Raw genomic sequence first — 26,383 nt, 5'->3', positions numbered from 1 at the left:
AGACAGGCTTACTGAAGATGCACATTCATTTGGATCGACAGATATATATTGGTTTCCCCAGTAATGGTAGTGCACAATGCAGCACTGCACCTTACTTTGAAATGTGCAGCACTTTATTTATTCACTGAAATCATAGCTTTTTGAAGTTTAATATTCCCATTAGTGAAGAATGTGGTCTGGATGGATGCATCTACAGTCTGAATCTATCTAGTCATGAAAATAAAGAAAACTCTTTGAGTGAGAAGGTATGTCCAAACTCTTGGTCTGTACTATATATATATATTGGTCTGTATATATATATATATATATATATATATATATATATATATATATATATATATATATATATATATATATATATATACCTAAGCATGAACACATTAGACTACATTCCATAAACATAATCAAACCTTTGAAAAAAGCTGATCAACCACCCCTTTAAATGTTTAGAATGCATTATCTTTTTGTCAATCCACCAGATCACATTACAGCTGTGTAAAAACATAGTTTAATTTTCACGTTGGTCTGAACAAAAACAGCAGACAGGCTTACTGAAGATGCACATTCATTTGGAACGACAGATATATATCGGTTTCCTAACAGTGGGAATGCTCCCTTTACCTTTCCGACAAATTTGTCTCTGAGACACTCAGGTTGAGCCTAACTACATCTAGAAAATGCTTGCAGCTATTAGTATTGATACTCCTATCATGCTTAATCTGAAAGGGCACTGACTGCACCCTTTGTAAAAAAAAAAAAAAAAAAACCACTACTAAACAACATATGGTTGTGTGCTCAGAGAGTGGTCTTCAGTCGTGCCAGCATTTCTACAATGCCTCTTGCTTCTTTTGTTCACTAGTGTGTAGAAGCATCATTGAGCAAACAGTAGCCCGGGGCACAATTAAAACCCCTCCTGGAGATGAATGGATATGCACGCTCTCACTACTCTTATACAAGAGATCAAATGTGTTTCAAGACCTCTACCAGGAGTCCCATAATTAATTAGGCGTGAGATTGGTCTACCGTCTAATATGATAGCAAAACTCTTATTTCTCAGACCCTGGAGGTCCCTGCAACTGTGAGGAATCAGAGGGATGTGCCAAATAGCACCTTACAAGTGTAGCTGCTGGACCCCATACCACTCAGAACAGCCTAACATCGGTCACAGCCTGGGAGCCTCAGGGGGTGGAAAACCTGTCAGCTTCTACGGGTACTTCTCTTGCTGTCTGTGCTGACAGGCAGCAAGTGAGAACTAAAATTGAGACCTATGGAAAATTAATTTGTGGGCACAGCATGAATCAAACAGCCTGAGGGCTTGGAAATTTATCTGGGAGAGCTCATCTTAAAGAAAAAATACACTTAAACCTGAAATTGACCTGAGATCTTGTTGGACTGAAAACAATCCTGTAGAATTATTTTGACTATATTTATTAAGATTGTTAAGGCTAAAACCTGGACCTCTAATTTTGCTATTAATGTGAGAGTGTCTTACAAAATTCACAAATCAAATCAGCAAAAATAAAGCGCTCATAAAATGTGTGATTTGTTTCACTGAATCACTTTTATAATGCATTACAGATCAATTAGCTTTTATGAGCGCTATAGCATTTCATTGACAATAATATAGAGCTGTAGTCAAGTCCAGCTTTGTCGAGTCCAAGTCAAGTCCAAGTCCACGACTAGTCGAGACTGAGTCAAGACTTAGTGTGTCTAGTAAGAGCTTGATTAGCTGGTTCAAGTGTGTATAATTAGGGTTGCAGCTAACAAGGGCGTTACACAAGATCCCGGGCCCTATGCATAGGCTGTCCTGATGGGCCCCCATGCCCCCCACCCATGAAAATATCCAGGTAAAATAAAATATATTTCAGATTCATACTTTTCAAGCGCCCTCTCTTCCTTTGGGGCCCTGGTAATGAGTACTGGTTTTACCCCCAGCCCGACCCTGGGAGCTAAACTATAAAAGGACACTGGCCCTCTAGAACAGAGTTTGGAGCTGTAAGGTCAAATAATTTTTATGTACTTTATTTTCATATTATTTACTTAATAATGCTGCTTTTGCTGACATTATTGTCTGTGGTCAAAAAAAGTATATGACTGATACCTTGGCACAGTTAAGGCTAGAAGGGATACGTTTGGCTCTACTGGGCATGCGCACATAAATACAGCGAAATGTTTGTCATTCTGTACTAGTGCTTTCATAGGCAACAATCAACTACTCCAGCATGCATACAAAGTGTTTGCAAGTACAACGTGAATTTTAGAATTACAATATTGCATGTTTAACCGGTCCTTCTCTGACCGCTGCTACTATCATGTGCATTGTGTGTAAGAAGGCTCAGGACACTTTCACTTCTGCTCACCAAAGGGGATTTATTGACAGTGACGCCCAGCAATAACTTTACTCCATCTGCGGATTAATATGAATAAAGTTCAAATCTCTCTCATGGGCATTCCAAAGACATTCCTCTCATCAGCAAATACAATGCGAACTGACTTTAACAATTGAATATAACAATTGAGAAAGACACAATTAACACTGAAACAGAGTATTAACATAGTACAAGAATATAAAAGAAAATAAACAATAAGAGTGAAATACCTGCGGATTAATATGAATAAAGTTCAAATCTCTCTCATGGGCATTCCAAAGACATTCCTGTATGATATAATATTTGTTAGCTAATTAATGACTCAAAAGCATATCATACAGCCCACACGATACAACTTCATATTCTTAATCCACTCACGCATAAAATGTATAATACAACACTGCATACAGTCACAGAAGCACATATAATAAAATATTTAGTCAGTTTATACACTTTGCAAACCTAATTCACAGATAAAATGAAGAGCTCTGACAAACGCTTACCTCTCATTAGCAAATACAATGCGAACTGAAGAGAAGCGTGCACTCGATTAAAAATGGCGTCAGTACAGCGCCAACAGGAACTTTCATAATAAAAGTCTCTAAACAATAAATAACAGTATCGACATATACTGCTCAAAGAAAAACAGAAATAAATCAATAACGGCAAATACAGGGGTAAAGTGTTCCTTTAATTGTTCCCTGGTCGCTAGATTTGGCACTTTCACACTGCCAGTGATGACCCGGTATATGAAGATCCCGTAACGACACGTGACATCAGCGCGTGACGTGTAATGTACGAGTCGACAATGCTTGGCACGTTATACTTTCACTGAAGCAAGCAAACGATCTCGGCGTCAGCGCGGAAAGTGAGGAACTAACTGATCTCTGCTTCATTACAGTTTGCACATATGTTTTCGTCGCGAATGTTGATCTTCCTTTAAAACAGCCGGTAAAAGAGTCGCGCACTTCAATACGGAATTAGATCTGGCTTTTGTTCACACAGCGCTCGTTCCGGATCGATTACCGCAATGTTACTAGGTCCCCGACCCGGGTACAATTCGGTAATCAATTCCGGGACGTGGTTGCTTTCACACAGAAGGCGACCAGGCAATGTTACGGGAATATTGCGGGTCCGACGTGCAGTGTGAAAGGGGCTTAATACAATAAAAGGGATTTTAGTGAAAAAGAAAAATGTGTTACATTCAAACTGTATTCACTATAACTCGTTACATTCACCCCTTCCGGATTTCACTAAAATCCTCACTGACTCCCCATCACCTGGTACAGGTCCACAATGAAACATTCATTAATTCAACTTGTGAGTTACCCATTAATGGGCCAAGAAAAACCTCAGGGTGATCAAGCCTAAGATCATCTTGGAAGATTATGATGCCTGGTACACCATAATATGACCTGACCCTCAAATCTCTTGTTTGGAGTCATTATGTCTTTTCATCAAATGACTCCCTACACCTTGGAGGTTTAAAAGGCTTCTGAACCATTGACTCAATTAATCTGTTCACTTTCTTCACAACTCTACCTGCCCTTGTTGTGACACCCTGAACATCAGGAACTGGAACTTGAGTGTCAGTGTCAATTTGAATGTCAGCCTGAACTTGTGTATCCATGTCACTGTCAAGGTTAACCTCAAGAGATGTTGGACTGGTTTCAGCTTCACTTTGAGGAAGATCGCCATTACTATTCTCTTTATGATTTGTGCCCATGGCTTCCTCAACATCCAAGTTCTGGACTAGAAGGCTTTCAGACTCTTGATTAACCCATCTCATGGTTCTCTCCTCCAGGTCTGGTGGATCGACGTTTTCGACGCAGAACTCACTCCTAGCACTACAGGACTCATCCTCTGACTCTCTTGCAGAAATCAGGAAGCTTTCCTCCTCATCAGGTGACTCAACAGGTAGGAAACGTATGTCCAACATCAAATTCCTGTGAACTATCCTCACATTCCCTTTCTCATCCTTGAGTTTGTAAGTGTGCGTCTGCAGGTTCCTGTCCACTACGGTGTATACTACAGGGTGCCACTTATCTGCTAATTTCCTCTTTCTCCTTTATTCGCTACTAGCACACGATCCCCAATATCCAGACATGTCCCTCTGACTTTCTTGTTGTAACCATTTGCCTGTTTCCTCTGCTCTTTTTCAGAATGTCGCTGTGCTATCTCAGCAGCTTCATGGAGGTACGACATCAACGATTTTAGGCAAGTACCATGATCAACAACTACAGGGTCATGTAGTACCTGTCTGAACATAACATCCACCAGCAAACTTGGTACTCGACCAAACATAAGCTGGAAAGGAGCATACCCTGTTGTTTCATGGCCTGTAGCATTGTAGGCAAAGGTCAACGTTTGAATTTGCTCTGGCCACTTGTGCTTCTCTTTTAGAGGCAGAGTTCGAAGCATACTCCCCAAGGTCCGATTAAACCTCTCTACCCCCCCATTTCCCATTGGGTGGTATGCAGTGGTGTGAGACTTGGCAACTCCTGACAGTTTGAAAAGCTCCGCTAGAAGGGTACTCTCAAAGTTGGCTCCCTGGTCTGTATGGATGCGACTTGGGAATCCGTGCACACAGAATACACGGTCCCACAGCTTCCTTGCGACTTGTTTTGCTGATTGATTTGCACAAGGAAAGGTGTGAGCCAACTTCGTGAAATGGTCTGTCAAAACAAGCACATCAACGGAACGCTTTTTCCCATCCTCAGCAGTCCAGAAATCCAAACATACCAGCTCCATAGGCATGGAGGTCTTGATACTTTCAAGTGGGGCCCGTGCGGATGGTTCTGGAGCCTTGGCTAGAATGCACCTTTGGCAGCACTTGATATATCCACAAACATCATGCCCCATTCCTGGCCAAAAGAATCGTTGGCGGGCGAGATGGGTGGTCCTTGCTTGCCCTTGGTGGCCCGCCAAGTCATGTAATCCTGTCAAAGCTTGGTCCTTAAGGCTGGAAGGTAAGACCAACTGATACCGCTTATGTTTACTGTGTGGATCTTGTGTGACTCGGTACAGTATTCCATCTACAATCTTAAATTTATCCCATTGCCTGAAAAGAGATAATGCTCTGGAATTCATATTGGCCCTTTCTCGTCTTGATGGTTGACGCTTTAAATTCATAAAGGACATAACTTTTGAAATGACCAAATCAGCCTCTTGCAAGTCCCTGATTTCGTTTGCAGTAATCATAGGAAGGGTATCAGCACCAGCAGGTACTAGATCTTGATAATACTGAATTATCTGCACAGCTCTTGCTTTTGATGTTTCTTCCCACTGATCATGTAAACTTAAGCAGGCTTTGACAGTGGTGCTGTCAAAGGGGGAGGCAAGACAGGACTGAGGGCAGATTTGTAGGTTCTGAGCACCTTGAAGAAAAGCTTCTCGAACTCCATCTCCATCAACCTCTTCGGCTTCCACAAGCAAATCACGATATCGCTCCCTCATTAGCCTGACGCTCACAGTCTTGACAAAAGGGTCTCTACTCAGAGCGTCTGCCACTAAGTTTTTCGTCCCTGCTATATGCTTCAGCTTAAAAGTGTAAGCTGCCAGTTTTGACACCCAACGTTGCTAATAAGTATCGAGTTTTGCCTTAGACATAATGTATGTGAGTGGACTGTTGTCTGTCCAAACAGTAAATGTTTGGCCTTTCAACCAATGGCTAAATTTCTCACATACGTTCCACTTAAGTGCCAGAAACTCAAGCTTATGAACTGGATAGTTCCTCTGTGATTTGCTCAGGGTCTTACTTGCGAATGCAATTGGACGAGCTCGCTCTTCGCCTGCAGGCACTTGAGATAATACAGCTCCCAAACCGTCTAACGAAGCAACTATTGCAAGAATCAGAGGTCGAGTGAAGTCAGGATGTGCCAGTACCACACTTTGTAGCAAATTCTCCTTGAGACTAAATAATGCATGATCGCATTCCTTCATCCAATCCGTGGGTTTGAGCTTCCTATAAGTTCCTGCTTTAATATCTCCATTAATTCCTTTCTTCCTTCTCTGCCCAGCCGTAAGAGCAAAGAGTGGCTTTGCCAAAGAAGAACATCCAGGAATGAAATGTGGATAATAAAGGATCAAACCAAGGACGGATTTAATTCTTTGCACTGATGGGGTGCATCTGTCGTTTTCCATCAGATCAAATTTGGAGAGCTTCAAGATCACCTTGACTTTAGCAGGATCTACAGAAACTCCATCCCGGTCTATGATGTGACCTAGGAACTTTACAGAGGTTCTCAGCAGATGACATTTCTTAGGGCTCAACTTAAGGTTGTGCTGCCTCAAGCGACTGAACACAACCTCCAGCCTTTCCAACGCCCTTGTCCACTTGGAGCGAACACCAGCAGATCGTCGAGATAACATAACAAGCTGCTAAAGTTTAAGTCTCCAAAAATGCCTACCATCATCCGCATAAAGGAGGCTGGGCTGTTGCATTGCCCTTTCAGCATCCTATTATACTCGTGTAGCCCTACAGGAGTCGTGAACACAGTATATTTCTTGTCCTCTTCGGCCATGGGTATATTATAAAATCCTGATGTCAGGTCCATGGTGCTAAAAAGTGTGTTTCCGCCCAGAGCAGCTAAACAGTCAGACTGGTGTGGAAGTGGGTGTGCATCCTTTATCGTTCTGGCATTTAACAATCAAAAATCTGTGCATATCCTCAAACCCCATCCTTCTTCCACACCAAGACTAACGGGGCAGCATATTCACTTACAGACTTCCTAATTATCCCTTGTACCTCCATCTGAGACAGAACCTGATGCAACTTTTGGTAGTGTGCAGGTGGCACTCTACGATAAGGGAGTCTGAATGGACGCTCATCCATTAGCCGAATGCGGTGAACAAAGTCCTTTACTTCTCCACAGTCCAAAGCATGCTTGGAAAACACATTGTTGTATCTCTCCAGTAACTGGACTAACTTCTCTTTTGTCCCAAGGTCGACAGAACAAGACTGGATGTCAAGATCAGCAAGACCAACAGTTTCCAGTCGCTGTCTGAAATCTGAAGATGGATTAGGTAAGCACTGACTCTCCTTCTCAAACATCTCAGTTCGACTCTATCCCTGGAAAAGTTCAAAGTCCTCCACGGCGACACATGGCGATACATCTGCCAATTTGCGATTTCTCTTGAGAGTAATTGGCTTGTCAGAGATGTTGGTGACTTTTACGGGAACCCAGCGATCACCCCACAATGGCGTGATAACTCACCCGATCATGATGTCTCTTGATACAGACCTTGAAGTCGTTGGTTCCACTACAACTGTGCTTCCTGGTGACATGGGGACATTTTTTGGCAACTTTCCCCAGACCAGGTGCTCCTGTCTTGCTAAAAGAGTAACACACTGTCTGGCAACTCTGTGCCCTTCCACCGACAAGTGTTGGCCATTACGTCAAGGAACTGCTCACATCCAGCCATCGGCTCCTTTGTCTCCTTAGAAAGAAGTCGGCAATAATCACTGTTGCCTTTCATGCGATGTGCGAGGAATTTGATCACATTTGTGCCAATGATTAAATCATCCCGCTGGCCAGGTACAACGAGAATAGGCACTAGACAACTCTCCCCATAAATTTTCAATTCAACCTCATACATACACTTTGGCCTTGTCACTTTACCTCCATATCCTACTAGAATGACTTCCTGTTGAAGAAGTGATGGTGGAGGCAATACATTCTCACTTATCATCCTCTTTTATGCTTTGTCGCTGAAAGTGCAGGCCATGGACCCTGTTTCAAGCATTACGTTAATTTGAAACACATTATTTATACTGACTGGTGCATAGAACAATTCATCAAATGCCTCAACGGCCTGGACATTTTGTGCTATCACTTTGGTTCCAGTGGGAGCCTGTGCACATGCATTTTCATATAAGTGATGGAGATCAACACTCTCTAGGGGTTCTTCGCTTGTGCCCACGCATCCCCCTTCCAAACGTGAGCCATCTAGTTTAAACCTGAAGAGCCCCTGAATGTTGTCAGACCAGGTCTCGACCTGTCACTTGAACAGTCTCTTTTACTATGACCAGGCTGGAAGCACGCAAAGCAGAGATGTTCTCGCCGGCAATTTGCATACTCTACAGAGCTTGCCTTGGGGCTGGTGAGATGGCATTTGGACAATTTGAGACAGTGCACGATCAAGACGATTAATCAGAGTTCTCATACAATTGTCATCACTATCTATAGTGTGTGCTGTACTGATTCGACTACACTCAACTGGTTCTGTTGAAAAGCCAACATCCACTTCATCAACATCTTGTGACGTCTGAACATGAGTAGTGACATGTCTTGAAGTAACATGACGCTTTGACTTCATTAACATCTGCTCTTTCAGGATATCTATGATAACCTTTGGGTTCTCAACTGGGTTTAAAGCTGAATTACAACGAAGAGTAACTCTGACAACATCTTTAGCTTTACCCATCAAACTGCTTAGAATCTCCTGATGTTGCTCTGCTACTGGTATTCCTCTCTTTCGCAGATATGTGTCCATCGGCTCCTCCCATTCATGCACCCCAAGCTTGTCTGATGAATCTCCACGGTCAACTGGGGGCTCCTTTGCGTCTGACTGCATGACCAATCTCACTCCAGTCAAGTTAAGTGAAGGTATATCTGATAATGTCTTAGAAGTATCTAACCTCTGTGTTTGTGCACCTCTATTCTCTCCTTCCACATAACTAGCTTCCCTTTGAGATGCTAAAATTGTCTGACCAACCTGTTGAGCAATATGTGCTATCAACCCTTGCCAGTTTGGATCATTTATGTCTGGAACAGCTAAGGGCACAGTGTCAGCTGTTGGATTGGGAACATTATCAGTTACACGTGTGGAGCACAAAACATGAGGCATTCTGTTCACTCTACTCTCCCTTTCAATTGGAGCGACTGGAGTGTCACCAAATATTCTCCCCATACCAAGACCCAACCCAGTCATTGTTTCATCAAAATCATCTCCATTTAAACTAAATGCCATGTTTGGTTTCGTACATAAAATAATTCCAACAAAAATTAAATGTCCAAATGTAATAAACTTAAGAAATATCAAATATCAGTCTGAGAAAAAATATCACTTAATGAGGAAATGCACCAGTCAATATGGAAAATCCCAAATTTTGTACTCTCAAATTTCTTCACTCACAAAACTGTGAACATCAAAGCAGCGTCCCTCGGTGACCTGACTGATGTAGATCCTGAAGCAAATCTTCATCCGGGTCACGGCACCAATGTAACCGGTCCTTCTCTGACCGCTGCTACTATCATCTGCGTTGTGTGTAAGAAGGCTCAGGACACTTTCACTTCTGCTCACCAAAGGGGATTTATTGACAGTGACGCCCAGCAATAACTTTACTCCATCTGCGGATTAATATGAATAAAGTTCAAATCTCTCTCATGGGCATTCCAAAGACATTCCTCTCATCAGCAAATACAATGCGAACTGACTTTAACAATTGAATATAACAATTGAGAAAGACACAATTAACACTGAAACAGAGTATTAACATAGTACAAGAATATAAAAGAAAATAAACAATAAGAGTGAAATACCTGCGGATTAATATGAATAAAGTTCATGGGCATTCCAAGGACATTCCTTTATGATATAATATTTGTTAGCTAATTAATGACTCAAAAGCATATCATACAGCCCACACGATATAACTTCATATTCTTAATTCTCATATTCACTCACGCATAAAATGTATAACACAACACATATAGTCACAGAAGCACATATAATAAAATATTTAGTGAGTTTATACACTTTGCAAACCTAATTCACCAATAAAATGAAGAGCTCTGACAAACGCTTACCTCTCATCAGCAAATACAATGCGAACTGAAGAGAAGCGCACACTCGATTGAAAATGGCGTCAGTACAGCGCCAACAGGAACTTTCATAATAAAAGTCTCTAAACAATAAACAACAGTATCGACATATACTGCTCAAAGAAAAACAGAAATAAATCAATAATACAATAAAAGGGTTTTTATTGAAAAAGAAAAATGTGTTACATTCAAACTGTATTCACTATAACTCGTTACACATGGAGCTGTTATGACCGTATCTATGTTTCATGTAAAAATAAAATATGTAATGTAATAATTAGGGTTGTGCCTGAAGCCGAATACCTTATTCGGAATGGTAAGGATAATAGCTTAAAAAACGAATAACGGACAAGGAATAATTCTGCCTGAATACTCGGCTGAAGCTGACACAGTCTAGTGTTTGCTAGATAACAGATGAGCCAGGGGATCAGCGCCAGAAGTGAATGAATGTGTGAAATGAGTGAGTGAAAAGAGCACAAATCAAACACAGCATTGTTGTCGCCTCTCTGCGCATCTCTCAGAAATCAGAGCGTTGCAAGAGTAATTTTACCTATAATAATACATCATACACGTTATATTTGTATATATTTAAAAGGCAATGATTTAAAGCTTAGGCTACGATATGATACGAATGAATGGAATAAGCACAGCGCGCTCACCAATCAAACAACAGCGTTGCCCGTCTCAGTCTCTCAAAAAACAAACCAGTTCTCTATCAAGAGTAGGCTAATACTCAGCTTAGATACGGATACATTGTCTACTTGTCCTACATGTTTGCATCTTTACCTTTTGCTGGTTTGCGCGGCACACACACATCTGTTTAGTGAAGTTCATAAACATTAAGACTTGATTAAAGTGTTTTGCGTAGGCCTAATGAAAATGTACGCATTGAATGGATTCAATCGTGTTCAAATGATCACTAAACATTTGTCATGACATCTCTGCTTTGCATGATAAATATTATTTTAGAAATAAACAATTATTTAAGTTTTACACGACATACTTGTTCAGTGATAACTATGGGGGGAAAAAAGTCTTATCAAGTAACTGTACGACGTTGTATCTGAATGCAGATACAAAAAAATGTTGTGATTGTTACTGATACAAATACTGGCTGTTTACGTGAAAATGTAAATATGTAGCCTAATGTCATTATTATAGAGTTTTTTTTTTAAATTTACATAGGCTATGTGATTGTTGCATAAGGCTATACATTAATAAGCGTTTATTGATAAAAAAAAGAAGATATAATGTATTTTCATTAACAGTACCATGAACCACGAGTAGTTGAGTAACTCAAGCATTTTTTATAAAAAAAAAAGTCGACTAGTAGAAATCAGTAGGCTTGCAACCCCTGTACTGTACAACAATAATTAGTATTTCATTATTGTAAAGGGTATGTTTAAGGCTATCTAGGTGTAGACGTAAATAAAACACAATCTAACAGGTAGAAAATTAAATTAGAAACATCTTGTTTCTAATTTGGTCATGCACATCCTTTCCCGGAACAATACTGAAAGCTAAGATGGAGAAACAGATGATCATAGCTGTACAAGGATAGCCATTTTTTGAGCATAGCTCAGGGGCGGCGTTAGGGGTGGGCTAAGGGGGCTGGAGCCCCGAATGTTTTCAGTAAAGCCCCGAATGTTTTTATTACCACCATGCCATCAATGAATTTTCATGCCCAATAAAATAATTTATATTAGAATTTAAATAAATAAATAAATATCTCACGACTCTCATGTCTACAGTGTCTGTCAATTTACACGTTGTCATTCGCACCCGACGAAAACCGCCAACTGAGTCTAGTGCTTCTGACTGACATGTAAACTGGCCAACCATCGATGAGCGTCTGTACGATCCAGCCAATGAAATGAGATCTTTTGGAGCCAGGCGGTTTGTTGGCGTGTAGTATTTTACTAGATCAATTTATTTGAAAATTAAAATGGATATTTCAAAATTCAAAAAAAAAAAAAAAAAAGAGGAAGTAAAATACCCCCAGGCAACACTTGAATGCCAAGATAAATCAGCTTCAGGTATCTGTAACTTTCAATCATATATATTTCTTTTTCGGTTTTAAATTATGTCGGATTTAACGTTACATTTTGAACATTAAACAGTTAACGGTTGCGCAGCACAGTCTTTAGGACACACACACACACACACACACAGAGTGGTTATAATGTTTGCTAAGCACGGTCTGTGGCATGTTGTTCTGCTCCGCGGCAACACACAGCGGTGTTTACTGAATAAATTTGCTTCAGTAAATGATTCACTGACCCGTTTATAAAAAACATTTGCTTACTTTTTTCGGAATGAATTATCTGTTTATAACGAATCCATTGATTAAATGACTGATCGACTCGCTCATTAAGGCAGTGGCATGCCGCCACCAAGTGGCAAAGTACCATTCTAATTATTTTCATAATTTCATATTTCTGTATTCCAAATTTTATATTTGATACATTAGCCTCATAAGATTATTTATGCAATTTGTAAGTGCTGTGTAAGTGCTCCTTCAAAAATATAAGTGTATAGAGCCCTGCGTTTATAATTATACTTGGCTTTAAGTGTTTGTGTGTGTGTATTATGTATGTATAAAGTAAGAATAAGGTAGCATATAAAATGTAATATGTGCAGGAAGAATGGGTGAAGGTTTTTTGTTGTTGTTATAGATTCTTTATTCACCTTTTTTTAATCTATTCTCACAAAAATCATGCCATTAACTGAAGACTATTAAAACAATAATAAAGGGATGGGATGAGAAAGGGATGATCTAGGAACCCTGCAGACAGGCCCAAATCACGTGAAGCTTCAGCAGTATCCCTTTACCCAATTTGGAACACAGCATGTCAGTGCACTGCTTAATGCTTGCTTCTTATCCCTGTTCTACCAGGACGAGTGTAGCCAGTCAGGCTTGATTGGAAAAGAAAAGAAAACCGAGATACAGACAAAACAACATCAGCATTTGTGTCAGGATACAGGATAAACTTTAAATGAAATGTTTTACATTAGTTTTTTGTTTTTGTTTTTATTGTTTTTGTATATTTTAAACAATGTAAATCTTTCTGATTTATTAAAATAAAAAAGTCACATACATGGATTTTTCTGGGCTAAGCCCCGGATCTCCACTCACCCTAGAACCGCCCCTGGCAGAGCTACTACGAGGGATTTTTAGTGCTGGAAAATCTATTTATGCTTTGTTGAAACTTCTCGGTCATGGTTGCCTAGCAACAGCAGACGCAACTGGAGCGCAAGCGCAGGCTACAGAGTGCTTTGGAAATAAGGAGAGCGGCGCGCCTAGCGTTTTTTCGCACACGTTTTCCGTCACGACATCATGCAAATGTGGTTTTGTTTTGAAGGAGAAATGTTGTATTTAATTTCTTTTGCTGGACTCGGTCGAGACCAACTAGAAGACTTGACGAGTCCAATGGCCAAGTCCGAGACAAGTCCGAGTGCAAATGCAACGAGTCCGAGACAAGTCCGAGACGACAGAAAAATGTCTCAAGTCCGGACTCGAGTCCAAGACCGGACTCGAGTACTACAGCCCTACAATAATATTACAAATTATAGTAGGATGTGTCCTGGAGCAACATTCCTGTCAAACAATGTCCTAACCCTAACCTAACCCTAACTAACTCATAATGATATAGTCCACTGCCCTAAACCTAAGCCTAGTATTAAATCCCAACCCTATGTGGTATGAGAGGTTTTTAATATTTAGTTTGATCTGTTTAAAGGTTTAAAGAGGAGAGAACATGTCTTATTGGCCTGTCACTGAGTAGTGCCCCAGGGCGAGTTATGGCTTTAATACATAGACTCTTGCTTTAATGTTCCCCCTAGCATCATTGAAATGGTCAGACATTCATTGGGCTCATGTCAGACTGAGTTAAAATAAAGCATTGTGGTAGTCGACAGACTCCACAAGGCATCTAAACAGCACATACAGTACAGTAAAATGGATTGCAGGGAATATAGTCATTATATATGCACCTTATATCATCCCAACACTTAAATATTGTTATTTTTTTATGAAACACAAAAGTTTTTATAGTGCCAAGCTACAAAAGGAAGAAATAAAAAAGTTGCATAAACTTATTATATAAAAAAATAAAAATTAACAATTCAATTATATATATAAGTCATGGCAAGAAAAATAGAATTTGCCAAAAAGAGAGCATTTATGCACCCCAAGTGAGGGAAAGTGATGACTTATTCATCACTTTCCCTCATTTGGGGTGCATAAACGCTGTCTTTTTGGCAAATTCTATTTTCCTTGCCATGACTTATATATATAATTTAATTGTTATTTTATTTTTTTTATTTTTTTTATAATAAGTTTATGCAACTTTTTTATTTATTCCTTTTGTAGCTTGTAGCTCCTCACTAGTCACATATTGTATAATATTTTTAATGGCAAATTCTATTTTTCTTGCCATGACTAAGGAAGAGTGAAAGATACTTGTAATGTACAGGTAAACTATATCAAACTCAGTCTATTCTGCACACAAAGCTATTTTTTTACTTCAGAAAACTTGGATTATAAGTGCATGACTCATATGGCTATGTTTATGGTGCTTTTAGTTTATTTTGGAGCTTTAGTTTATTTTAGAAAAACATTTTTCCTCACTTTTTGCCCACCTTTCTGTGCTTTACATATTTTACAGTACATAGACATTGGAATACTGAACACAGCCACTCACCATGCCTCATTGGAAAATTTCAATAACTTTAATACTAAGAGGAAAGCAGGCAGAAGTTTAGACATGAGAACTGAATGTCTATTAAATTCTATTACACATCTTTACACTGCTGAGTATGTGGCCAATCCTTACAATTTTGTCTACAGCCTTGGTTCAAGCAGATAAAATGTAGAAAATCTATAGATATTACCTGAATGGTGGGTGGTGAGCGTTGCTTGCGGGTAGTGGTGGTTGACAGGGTGGTAGTGGTCTCGATGAAGGTGGTGGACATCTCTGGGGGCATGGAGGTGGTGGTACTTGAGGGGCTTCTGCTGGTAGGCACATCCCCCACCAGTCTCACACTGCCATTTATCTTGATGTAAGCATGACCTTCAGCTGCCATGTTGAGAACCTTCAGACCATTGTAATAAAGACCAGACAGCTGGCCTTGATATGGTCGCTTGCGGTCATTACCGCCTATTGAGATGGTAGCTTGGGTGTTAAAAATGGTCAGCTGACGACCTGAGGGGAAGACCAGTGAAGGAACACAGAATCAGAATGGTTTACGTTACTTATTTATTTATTTATTTATTTATTTTTAGCTAATTGATTAATGTTAGCATCAATGGTCTAGCTTTTAAAATCCAAGCATAACATTAAAAATTATATATATATATATATATATATATTTATATATATATATATATATATATATATATATATTTTTTTTTTTTTTTTTTTTTTTCTGAACACTTTGCTTTGTTCACTGTAAGGTGCTTCTCATGCACATGTTTTAGGGCAAATTCCAAATGGCTTTTCGTATGGTTAGAAATAGAAACGCAGGCCAATTAAAACTATTACACATTTACAATTCCATATTACAGCAGGCAAGGAAGAAAGCTCATCTCATACATTTCAAAGGAATATCATGTTGATTCATGCATGTAGAACCATTAATGGGCTTTCAATGTTTTTTAGACAGTGTTAAAGGGACTTTATAATCCTCTTATGTAGTTTAGGCAATGACCTTTAAACACATTTAATGGTCAATTTGATAAATGGTCACCTGTCCATTCATCCTGTTTTTAAAATAAAACTGAAGAGGTGTCGGCCGTCTTTGGAAAAGTGCTGCATTAAAGGTGCCATATGCAGAAATTGAGGTAAAAATATCCATAACATGACCTACACGCATCAAAAGAATGAGAAGAAATAAGGGCGATGATGTCATAAAAAAAAATGTCAAGTTATAGTGCTGCAGAGATATCAACCTTAATTAGCATTAGCATTACTAGCCCCGGCCCGACAGGTGTCGTAATACCAGTTTCGACCATGGGAGGCGGTATGCGGGCAACATAACAAACCTGCAATACACGAATAACTCGCACGGATTGTTGGCGTGTACTTGAACCTGATGTCAATCGTGTGGAAAGTACAGCCCAGTACTACTTCATTTCAGTTCAGGGAAGAAAGAGAAATGATGTCTCAAGCCCTTGGCCAGAGACCCCTACCACCAGCACTCGCTACAGGGAAACAACCGCGCTCGGAATCACAAATCAAATCCGATAAGAAAAGGAGCCGACCCAGAGTAAACATCGGCACTGGTTTCAATAGCTGGAGACAACTGATGGACCATAAAGAAATGAGGCTCGACTCCGAACTTGCAACATGTCTAACAGTAAGTTAGATGCTGTTAGTATTTCGCTAGAAGTTTGTTTTATATGTTTGTGTATTTGTTTTCGGGAAATTATAACATAGCAATGTATCGAAGGCTGTTCGATAAATGTGCTAATGTTAGCGATGGCTAACCGTAGCTGCATTTGATAATTAGCTAGCTATAACTTAATGTTACCCATTTTATTATATCATAACTAACCTGCTCTGTCTAGTATGTTGGTCTCCGTGTCCTGTTTGCTACGTGGTTTTTCTGTGAGTGAAAAAATTGATGTGTTGCGTGAAAGCGTGTGAAAAGAGTCAAAAACGCTGAATGCTTGAGAGTTGGCACATTATTTCCCAAGCAGAATAAAGGACAGGTTGATTATTGCTGTTTAGCGTTTGTATTAATCTATGATGTGTCCCTGTTTGCCTACAGGGACATAAAAAATAAATTAAAAGTGATACGTGGACCAAGGTGTCTGAGATTGTTCATTTTAAGTAAAGGAACCTAATATTTCGTCCACAACAATATTTAATGAGGTTAACTTATTACTCCTTGTGGTTAGTCTGCACGAGATCAACAAGCTTGTTTGCTTTGCGGCCGCTTTAAATACAAAATAAGCATTCAATCTACATTAGAGCGTCTGAGCGCTCACAAATCTTTCTGCAGCGTCGTGAGCAGAGCGGCAAGAGAGATTTTTAACGCTCTAGACGCCGGCAGTGTGAACGCACATTTAGGCTTCGGCTATGGCTGTAGTGTTGTTGTGAAGGTAGGGGCGGAGCATAGAGACTATGCCGTTTCTCGTTTGTTACTCTAGAGTAGACCAATTCACTTTATTGAGGCATACTGTCCCCATCTGTTATGGAATGTGGAGTATGACTTGATTTTTTTTGCCAAACATTACAGATGGCACCTTTAAGGGTTGGGTTTTTGGGCCATTTGACCACTAATATTAAAGCTATGAACGATCATTCCAATGAAACGTTTAAAAATTAAAACATCCTGGCTTTTGTTGAGTTTTGGTTTAGATTTAAAGTTAGAGTCCGAAAACTACAGTACATACTTATGTTATTCTTAGTTACCAGTCCCTTTAACTGGTCAATGATCTGATGTAATTAACAAAAGAGGATCACAATCCACATAAAAATAATACTCAACAAAAATATTACGTAATGGGAAGGGAAGTAAATTATGAAAAGGTTTAGGTTAATTAGTGGCAAAAGGCTAAGCCTCTTAAAGACTCATCAGACCTGGTTGGACAAAAATATGACGAAAAGACATGACAAGGAGCATATGAACGCAAAAAAAACAAAACAAAAAAAAAACACAAAAAACAAACAAACACTGAGGGTCTTGTGTGGGTTACCTTTCTCATGTAGCCAATCTTCAACCGGCCGGGTATATTTGAATGGGATTTTCTTATTAGCCATTTGATAACGCTCATTGTCGCTGTTACCTTTAAAGTTTGACAGTTTGAAAGACATCTTAGCACACTGCACATTTATACACTGTTTAAGATGGTTTAGTTGTGTTTAAAATGATTTAGGTCTTGTTATCATGGGCAATTTAGGTTTTACTGTAAGTTGAACTTCAGTAGTTAGCTTATAGGGCATTTTTATTGACTAGTAACCAACTAAATAAACAGTTTAACACATATAATTATTTCAGCAAGAATCACACACCAGATATAGAATGCACAACAAAATACAGGCATCTGTTAAAGGGAGACATACTAACAATTAATTTCAAACTGCATCAGGTGATCTCCTGCTCAGCAATATTTAAAATGGGGTGTAACTATTTTCCCACTGGAAATCACATGCCTTTTCATTTCAAGGTGCCAGGGAACACTTTACAAACTATTAAGGTAAGGGAAAGAGAGAGAAAGACAGTGAATGAGAAAGAGAGAGAGAGACAGAAATAAAAATAGATAATGTGTAGAAGCTCTAAACCTGCTGGAAAATATGGCATGTGATGACAGACATGAAGAACACAATACGTATAGATGAGATCATTACAGCATGGTGTGAGGCCTGCTGCTGTAGGGTCCCTTGAAGCCCTCTGAAGTATTGCGGCACTTGTATATTTTGCCATTATTTGGACTTTGTTACACTTCTTTCTCTGACTGGAGTAAGGTGTTAGGGCTGTAAAATTTATTAAACATCTGCCATCTTGGGTATATAGTACTTATGTCAAGTCCAGCTGCTCTTAACAAATGCTGTTACCAGTTAATCAAAGAATGTTGGAGCTTTTCATATTTAGACACATTTTCAGTGAAAGTAGGGCATAATGAATGAAATGGAATGTTTTCTCATATTAAACAGATTCTGATTTTTAAAGTTTATCTATTTCATACTTTGAACTATAAGTAGAACAATATAGTGAACAAGTCATATAGTGCACTTTCATTATGTTTTTAAGGTGCTTTTCTTGTATTTTTCTTTTATTTTTTCTTTTATTTTTTTAACATAGCATCTGTGTCCATTCACTTGAATAAATTCAATTGCACAAAAAAGATCAGCATGAACGCTCTTCGTGCTGGTTAAGTAATATTCAGCATCTTTGTAAGTAGATGATTACAGAATTGTAATTTTTGAGTTCCTATGCATCTTCACATACATTAAGCAATGGGGAAATATACTTTACAGCAGTATTCCAAAGAAGTTGTAATGGGAAGAATAATAATAAGAAGAAGAAACCCTCAGCTTGAGAGCTAAAAATACAAAAAAGGACTTCAAAAGAACACAGCTACTCAACACTTAGCTAAAAAAGACTCTGAGAGCTGTCACAGTGTACCTTCTCAGAACTTCAGAAAGAGAAAAAAGGTGCATAGAATTGGAGACCTATTCAGAAATACACAGTTTCTACAGTGACAGGGATGTGAAAAGGACTAGGCCAGTGGTGATTTAAGGCCCAACATTTCTTGTGCTTTTCATTTTAAATAGGCAGAAAAGGGTCTTCAAAGTTACTAGTGGCTGAACAAGGGGGATGTGGGCGAGGTAAAGGGGTAGGGGTAAGGCTTGGGGGTAATAAGTAGTTTTCAGGGCTGCCAATGCTTTTGATCCTGATAGGCAGCGCATGCAAGCCTGGAGCTGGAGTGGCTTTTCTGGATGGAGGCCTGTATGCTGGGGAGATCCAGGAAAGCTTGAGGGTTTGGAAATTAATTTTAGAGATCAGACACTTTGCCAGTGCTCGCCATTTGTCATGTTAATATAAATATATTATGATGATGTTTGCAGAGCTTTCTAACCTCCAAACTTGTATTGTGGGAATTTAGGACATGTAATTTAGAGTAGAGACTGAATAGTAGTAAATGAAGACATTTTATACTATTAGTTTTTTGTAAATATTATTCAATGATAATGGCTATGGCAATTGATACAGTAAGCATTAAACATCACAACAATATCTTATTTGAATAATATAACAAAACAATACAAAATGTCTACATTGACTAGTGAAATGTGGTGCAATTTTGGTAAGGTACCTTATCTTTGGTTAGGTAAACAACTTAAAATATGGCTTTATAATTATAGATTTATTATATCTTACAAACACATTGATTTGCATTGAACTGAACTGCTCACACCACAGATATGGTGGAAAATCACATCTGGAAATGTTATTTGCAGCATCTTGTTGATACCTGACCACTTGTGTATGATTGAGCCCCTTAATTTCATTTATTTATTGGATTCCTCTGCTTACTTGTTCATTATCTCTAACAGTAATGAATCTTGCATTTCATTCAGGACATTCAAGTAAAGTTATTCATTTATAGAGTATCCGCAAAACATTATTTCAATGCAGCTGTTATCTCCATAATGGCTTAATGCTTTAACATTGAGCAGTTTTAGGGCTGGGCGATATGATGATATATAATGATGATACATGATCCACCGTTTTATCAGTACCTCTTCTAGGGAACAATACTGAATACTGAAATGTAATGTAATGTATTTTATAGCTGCACTTTTTTATTTCCAAATACATAACTTAGCAATTTAACAATTAAGCATTATGTGTGTGTGTGTGTGTGTGTGTGTGTGTGTGGCAGTGTATGTGAGAAGAGTGGAGCGGCAACAATTTCCCCATCATGCTCTGAGCATTTAATAATCACTCCACTCTGGGTTCTTCATTTCCTGCTCCCGCTCCTTTCTGTGCTCACTGATATTAGAAACATCACGTCACTTTCGCTCCACATCTAAAATATTTCAGTATTTTTGAAATATCACAGTTCTGTTTATAAAGTATATTAAACAATACAATTAACAAAATAATAGGAGTTTCAAACTCAACATCATTATTCTTAAGCCAAATTAATGGAAAATTCAACTTTTCAGGATGCATGAGTGCCCTTGTATAAAAGTTGACGTTGTTGTTTTGATCTAGTGTAGCAGTCTACAGCACACTAAAATTAGTAAGTCATGTCAAGTCAAGTTTACTTTATCTTTAAAATGCTTTATACAAAAGAAATTGTTCAAAGCAAGTTTCAGTATTAGGCAGGAAAGCAACAGAATCAATAATAATAATAATAATAATAATAATAATAAAAATAAAAATAGGCAAAGCCACAATGTGTTGAAAAGCAGCTGTAGCAAGAACATTTTGTCATTATTTAGCTCTGTTTAGTTCTGTGTTGGTTCAGCTCAGTTTCAATAACTGTGTAAAGGTCATTCATTACGAAATAAGGTTAAATTAAGGTCATTCATTACGAAATTAAGGTCATTCATTACGAAATTTAGCTATAAGATGCTCTACTGAGTACTGTAAGTTCAATGTTGATTTCATTCAGTTTAATAACAGTGTCTGTGTTGCTAAATTAATCAAAAGTGAACAAATAAATTGACACTGAAAACACAGAATAACTAAATTTGCAAGTTTTCTTCATATCTGCAAACATAATGTGGTATTTTTTATGCTTTAGAACAGTCAAAAATATTCAATGACATTAATCATCTACTTACTGACTTGCACTCAGTGTTCCCAAACAATTGCTTATACAGTCATGCTTGGCTATAACATATGAATAAGCTCAGGGATCATTGCTACCCTGGAAATGTTCATCACATGCCATGGCAATACAGCTGCATGGATCTGATAACAGTATATTGAGTGAGAAACTAAGAGGAACTGACGTAAAGCATTTTTGAGTGTTATTCAGTCTATGAGTCTGAATCCTAGCTTGTAATTACTCAAGAGATGGTGCAGGAACCGAAATAAATTATTACAGCAAGTACAGTATAGTAAGGTCAACAAGGTAGCACATCAGCCAGCTAACTAGAAAAATAAATGTGTCATGGATGGAAGGAACACAAAGACATAAAGAGAGATGTATTTAAAAGGTAAACTGATTGAATAAGAAAGAAAATTGTTCAGATTTTGCTCTTTCAGAATGTCTTTCTGACTGATGATTCGTGTTAATATGGTAATCTACCTTGCTGATATTTTGTTTGATATCTTTTTTCCATCGCAGAACGTTCTCATATCAACATGGTTATAACATATTTGTGTTTTAAATTATGGGTACTAAGTAGGCACAGGATTCAGAGAGATTCAGTAGATATCCTCCAATCTGTGTAATAATATCCCCTCATTGAAAATAATGCTAGATGCCACTAGGAATGTCTATTGAATGAATGATTCACATAAACTACCTTATTATGTCATTACATCATGTCTCTGAGACTAATTTGAGACTGAGTGATGCAACAGCTTCAACAGAATCAAATCTACCTTCACTGTGCAGGTTTATTTTTCAATGTACAAAATTTACATGCATTGTAATGAGTTTGGCCATTTAGTACATTTCATTTTTATATTTAGCTTTGAGAATGGCTTATAGTCTGTAAGGAAAATGGCATGCTTTCTCCAGCTCTTTATCAGTGTCCATAAGAGAACCAGTCTGAATAGAGTGCACAGCATTAGCCTGTGTCCTTCTGTTTGTCCCCTCTGCCAGCATGTTGGCCATTTTCTTTAGAAAGACCTGCCGTTGAATACAGGTTGAGTAACCCTGACGAGAGCTGCTCTCTAATTGGACGAGAAGTGCAGGGGCCAGATATCCCATGGAGGGTGCCGAAGCAACAGATACATCAAAGTGAAGGACACAGAACCCAAATTAATGGAGTGAGAAGGGGTGTTTTTTAAATTATTATTATTATTTTATTTTTTTATAGCATTTGAGGGCAATATTTCAGCACACCCTATTTCTCCATGTAGGAAAAGCTTGAGTTTTTTTTAAACAAACCTTTGATGAACTCATTTGTATTCAGTCATCATTGCTGGCTGCCTAAGTCTGGGAGTCACAGATACACAGAGGTCTGGGGCTCAGGCTCCCACAACTGCTGTAGCTGTAGTTGCCACAATACTGCCTTAAACCTTTTGCCTCTGTCTTTCAAAGCCTCTCAAAAGCAGCTGGCCAGATGTCATGGTGCTAATCACAAGGACAAAGCCAGTGGTTTTGTGCTCAGACCAGGTGCCCAGGCTTGATTACTTCAACATATGTTTCTGAGGACAATTTATAAAGCAACACAAGTCAAGTCAATCGAGAACTAAATGGCATTTGCTTTCTTCTTTGTAGTGTCCTTTCTCTTCTCTTCTATGCCTTCCCCTCCACAGAAAGGATATCAGTGTTGTAATTATGATAACCTGTTCCTATTTCTAAAAAATTGCATGCTTTGAAACATGCAGATTATAAATTACATGGGCAGGAAAATGATGTTGTTCCTTGCCTTCCAAACCTTGATTTCCATAGGAGCATATGATATCCAGTGGGCTTAGCAGTAAAAAACTAATTTCTGTATGAGAAACTTTACTTTGGATAGATAGCAGGCTGCATATGTTACCTGATGGAAAGTACTCATTGATTGGGCAGTTGTCCACCTGTAAGGTGGCATTTCCTCCATTCCTTGTGAATCTCACAACATGATATTTTCCATCGCTGACATCTGTAGTCATCTCTTTGACGCTGATGTCCACTGTGCCAATGTTGAACGTTACGCCCACCTTTCCTTCTTCCTGTAATTGAAACAACACGAAAAACCTCAGCAAAGCAACACCAAATGGCTGATTCAACTCAGCGTAAAAGTTTGAAGGTGTTGTCTTAAAAAACAGGAAGAATTTGCATGTTAAAGTGATCCACTTTTAGAAACCTCTGCAATGATGCTGCCAATGAGAGCATGCAAAATAAAGTGGAAGTCAAGAATGCTGTATTTTTTATACTGTACAGAGAAAGCCATTTTTCAAACAAAAGGGAAGATAAATAAATACATGGATGTGCTGTACTGAAGTGTGTGATACATTAATCTGCCACCACACACACCAGCTTTAACCGTTACTCAATGTTTTTTGAAGGCTTCCCAAGACTCTAATAATACTTACACTTTCAATGAATGTAACCTAAGATCTGCCAAAAAGAGCACACCTATTGCAATTGACAATAAAAGTGGAGATGCATGGAATGTTTTTAATGAGAGGTATATTATGAACGTTAATTGTGTGTAGGTAGACCAAAAGCTAAAGAATGCTACATTGAAGGTTAAGGAAACCAGTATGACACCATGGTATAATGAGCATACTCGCACCGTAAAGAGAGCAGCCCGAAAATGGAGCACAGCTGGAGGAAAACAAAACTAGAGGTATTTCGTATTGCTTGGCGGGAAAGTAACCTTTCCTACAGAAAAGTATTAAGAACTGCTAGATCCCATTACTTTTCTTCTCTTTTAGAAGAAAACAAACATAACCCCAGGTATTTATTCAATACAGTGGCTAAATTAACAAAAAATAAAGCCTCAACAAGTGTTGACATTTCCCAACATCACAGCAGTATTGACTTTATTACTTTACTTCTGAAATCGATACTATTAGAGATACAATTGCAACCATTCAGCAGTCAACTACAGTATTGCATCAGACAGTGCACTATAGACCTCCTGAGAAACAGTTCCACTCATTCTCAACTATAGGAGAGGAAGAATTGTATAAACTTGTTAAATCATCTAAACCAACAACATGTATGTTAGACCCTATACCAGCTAAACTCCTAAAAGAGGTGCTTCCAGAAGTCATAGACCCTCTTCTGACTATTATTAATTCATCATTGTCATTAGGATATGTCCCCAAAACCTTCAAACTGGCTGATATTAAGCCTCTCATTAAAAAAACATTGAACCCAAATAACTAGTTAATAATAGACCAATCTCGAATCTCCCTTTTCTGTCCAAGATACTAGAAAATGTGGTATCCTCACAATTATATTCCTTCTTAGAGAAAAATGGTATATGTGAGGATTTCCAGTCAGGATTTAGACCGTATCATAGTACTGAGACTGAGACTCTCATTAGAGTTACAAATGATCTGCTCTTATCATCTGATCGTGGTTGCATCTCTCTATTAGTTTTATTGCATCTTAGTGCTGCGTTTGACACAATTGACCACAACATTATTTTGCATAGACTTGAACACGTTGTTGACATTAATGGAAGTGCATTAGCATGGTTTAGATCGTACTTATATGACCGCCATCAGTTCGTAGCAGTGAATGAAGATGTATCATATCGATCCCAAGTGCGGTATGGAGTACCTCAAGGCTCAGTACTAGAGCCGCTACTCTTCATGCTTTATTTGTTACCCTTGGGAGATATCATCAGGAAACATGGTGTTAGCTTGTTATTGCTGATGATACTCAGCCCTACATTTCTTCGCGGCCTGGTGAAACGCACCAATTAGAAAAACTAATGGAATGCATAGTCAATAATAAAAAACTGGATGACAAGTAATTTCTTACTGCTAAATTCTGAAAAAAAACCCCAGATGTGTTAATTATAGGACCTAAAAACTCTGCATGTAATAACCTAGAACACTGTCTAAGACTTGATGGTTGCTCTGTCAATTCTTCGTCATCTGTTAGGAACCTAGGTGTGTTATTTGATCACAATCTTTCCTTAGAAAGCCACATTTCTAGCATTTGTAAAACTGCATTATTCCAAAAATATTCTCAAAAATATATCTAAATTACGGCCTATCCTCTTTAGATACCTTGTTTCTAAGGCAGCTTATGTTGAATCATTTGCAGAGAAGGCATTGTGGCGAGCTACATGAAAAAAAAGAAAGAAAAAAGAGAGAGAGATGGTGTGTAAAAGTATACAAATGTAAATAACCTTATAAAAAAGCATATTTAATGAAATACTGAAAATGAACTATACCCAAAATTGCTAGGCACTATGCATGTGTGCTAATTAGAGCTTTTTATCTTCGCTCGTGTCTTCTACCTCTACAATTCTGAACAAACACTGCTTTCACATCCTGGCCCACTTTGCTACTCCTCCCCCTCCTGCTGCTTTGCTGTGATTCGTTGTTGTGTCGTCACGTGACTCACTTACACAACACGCCAAGGAGCAGCGAACAGAGAGCCCACATTCAGACCCAGAACAATAAAACCCACAGAAGAGGAGGGAGTTCAAGAACCGCAGTAAGAATATTTCATCAAGCACGGTGAGTAATGGCTTCTCCTGCTATTGTTATTTGCACCTGTTGCCGCATGTACAGTTTATCTATCGCTGTCGCAGATGAGGGATTCACATGTGATAAATGCAGGGAAATAGTTAGGCTGACAGAGAAGATTTCAGAATTAGAGACACACATCCAAACTTTAAATGAGGACAGTAAGAATGTTAGGGCTCTAGATACGGCTTTGGATGCGTGTAGCTCCTGGATTCCTGCACATCGTCTGGTTCCGGTAGAGCCCCTGCAGCAGGGCAACTGGGTGACAGTGAGGCAGAGTAGTCGTGGGTAAAAACACCACTCTTCTGTTCCGATCAAATCATTAAACAGGTTCTCCCCACTCAGTGATGC

The 26,383-nt window shown here is 38.7% G+C and overlaps 1 protein-coding gene across 13 annotated transcripts in view; it reads right to left on the bottom strand.

The window, feature by feature from the left end:
• Nucleotides 1-26,383, bottom strand: part of LOC113098628 (neurexin-3b-beta) — a 257,272-nt gene that overhangs the window by 36,680 nt on the left and 194,209 nt on the right. For 9 of the 13 annotated variants that reach the window (XR_003289112.1, XR_003289113.1, XM_026263652.1 and 6 more), the window contains 3 exons: nt 23,377-23,548; nt 17,898-17,987; nt 15,089-15,399 (listed from right to left, as the gene is read on the bottom strand). Coding sequence is in view for 11 of the 13 variants with exons in the window: in XM_026263652.1 (XP_026119437.1) it covers nt 15,089-15,399; nt 17,898-17,987; nt 23,377-23,548 (573 nt within the window). In the remaining 2 variants the exon portion in view is untranslated. Of the gene's footprint in view, nt 1-9,594; nt 9,722-15,088; nt 15,400-17,897; nt 17,988-23,376; nt 23,549-26,383 lie in introns of those variants that run through there. The other 4 variants (XM_026263656.1, XM_026263657.1, XM_026263663.1 and 1 more) reach the window with 2 other exon arrangements.

The sequence above is a fragment of the Carassius auratus genome, unplaced genomic scaffold, assembly GCF_003368295.1.
Source record: "Carassius auratus strain Wakin unplaced genomic scaffold, ASM336829v1 scaf_tig00216591, whole genome shotgun sequence".
NCBI classification, from domain to species: domain Eukaryota; kingdom Metazoa; phylum Chordata; class Actinopteri; order Cypriniformes; family Cyprinidae; genus Carassius; species Carassius auratus.
Note: the sequence above shows the minus strand (reverse complement) of the source record. Positions and strands in the feature narration are given on the sequence as shown.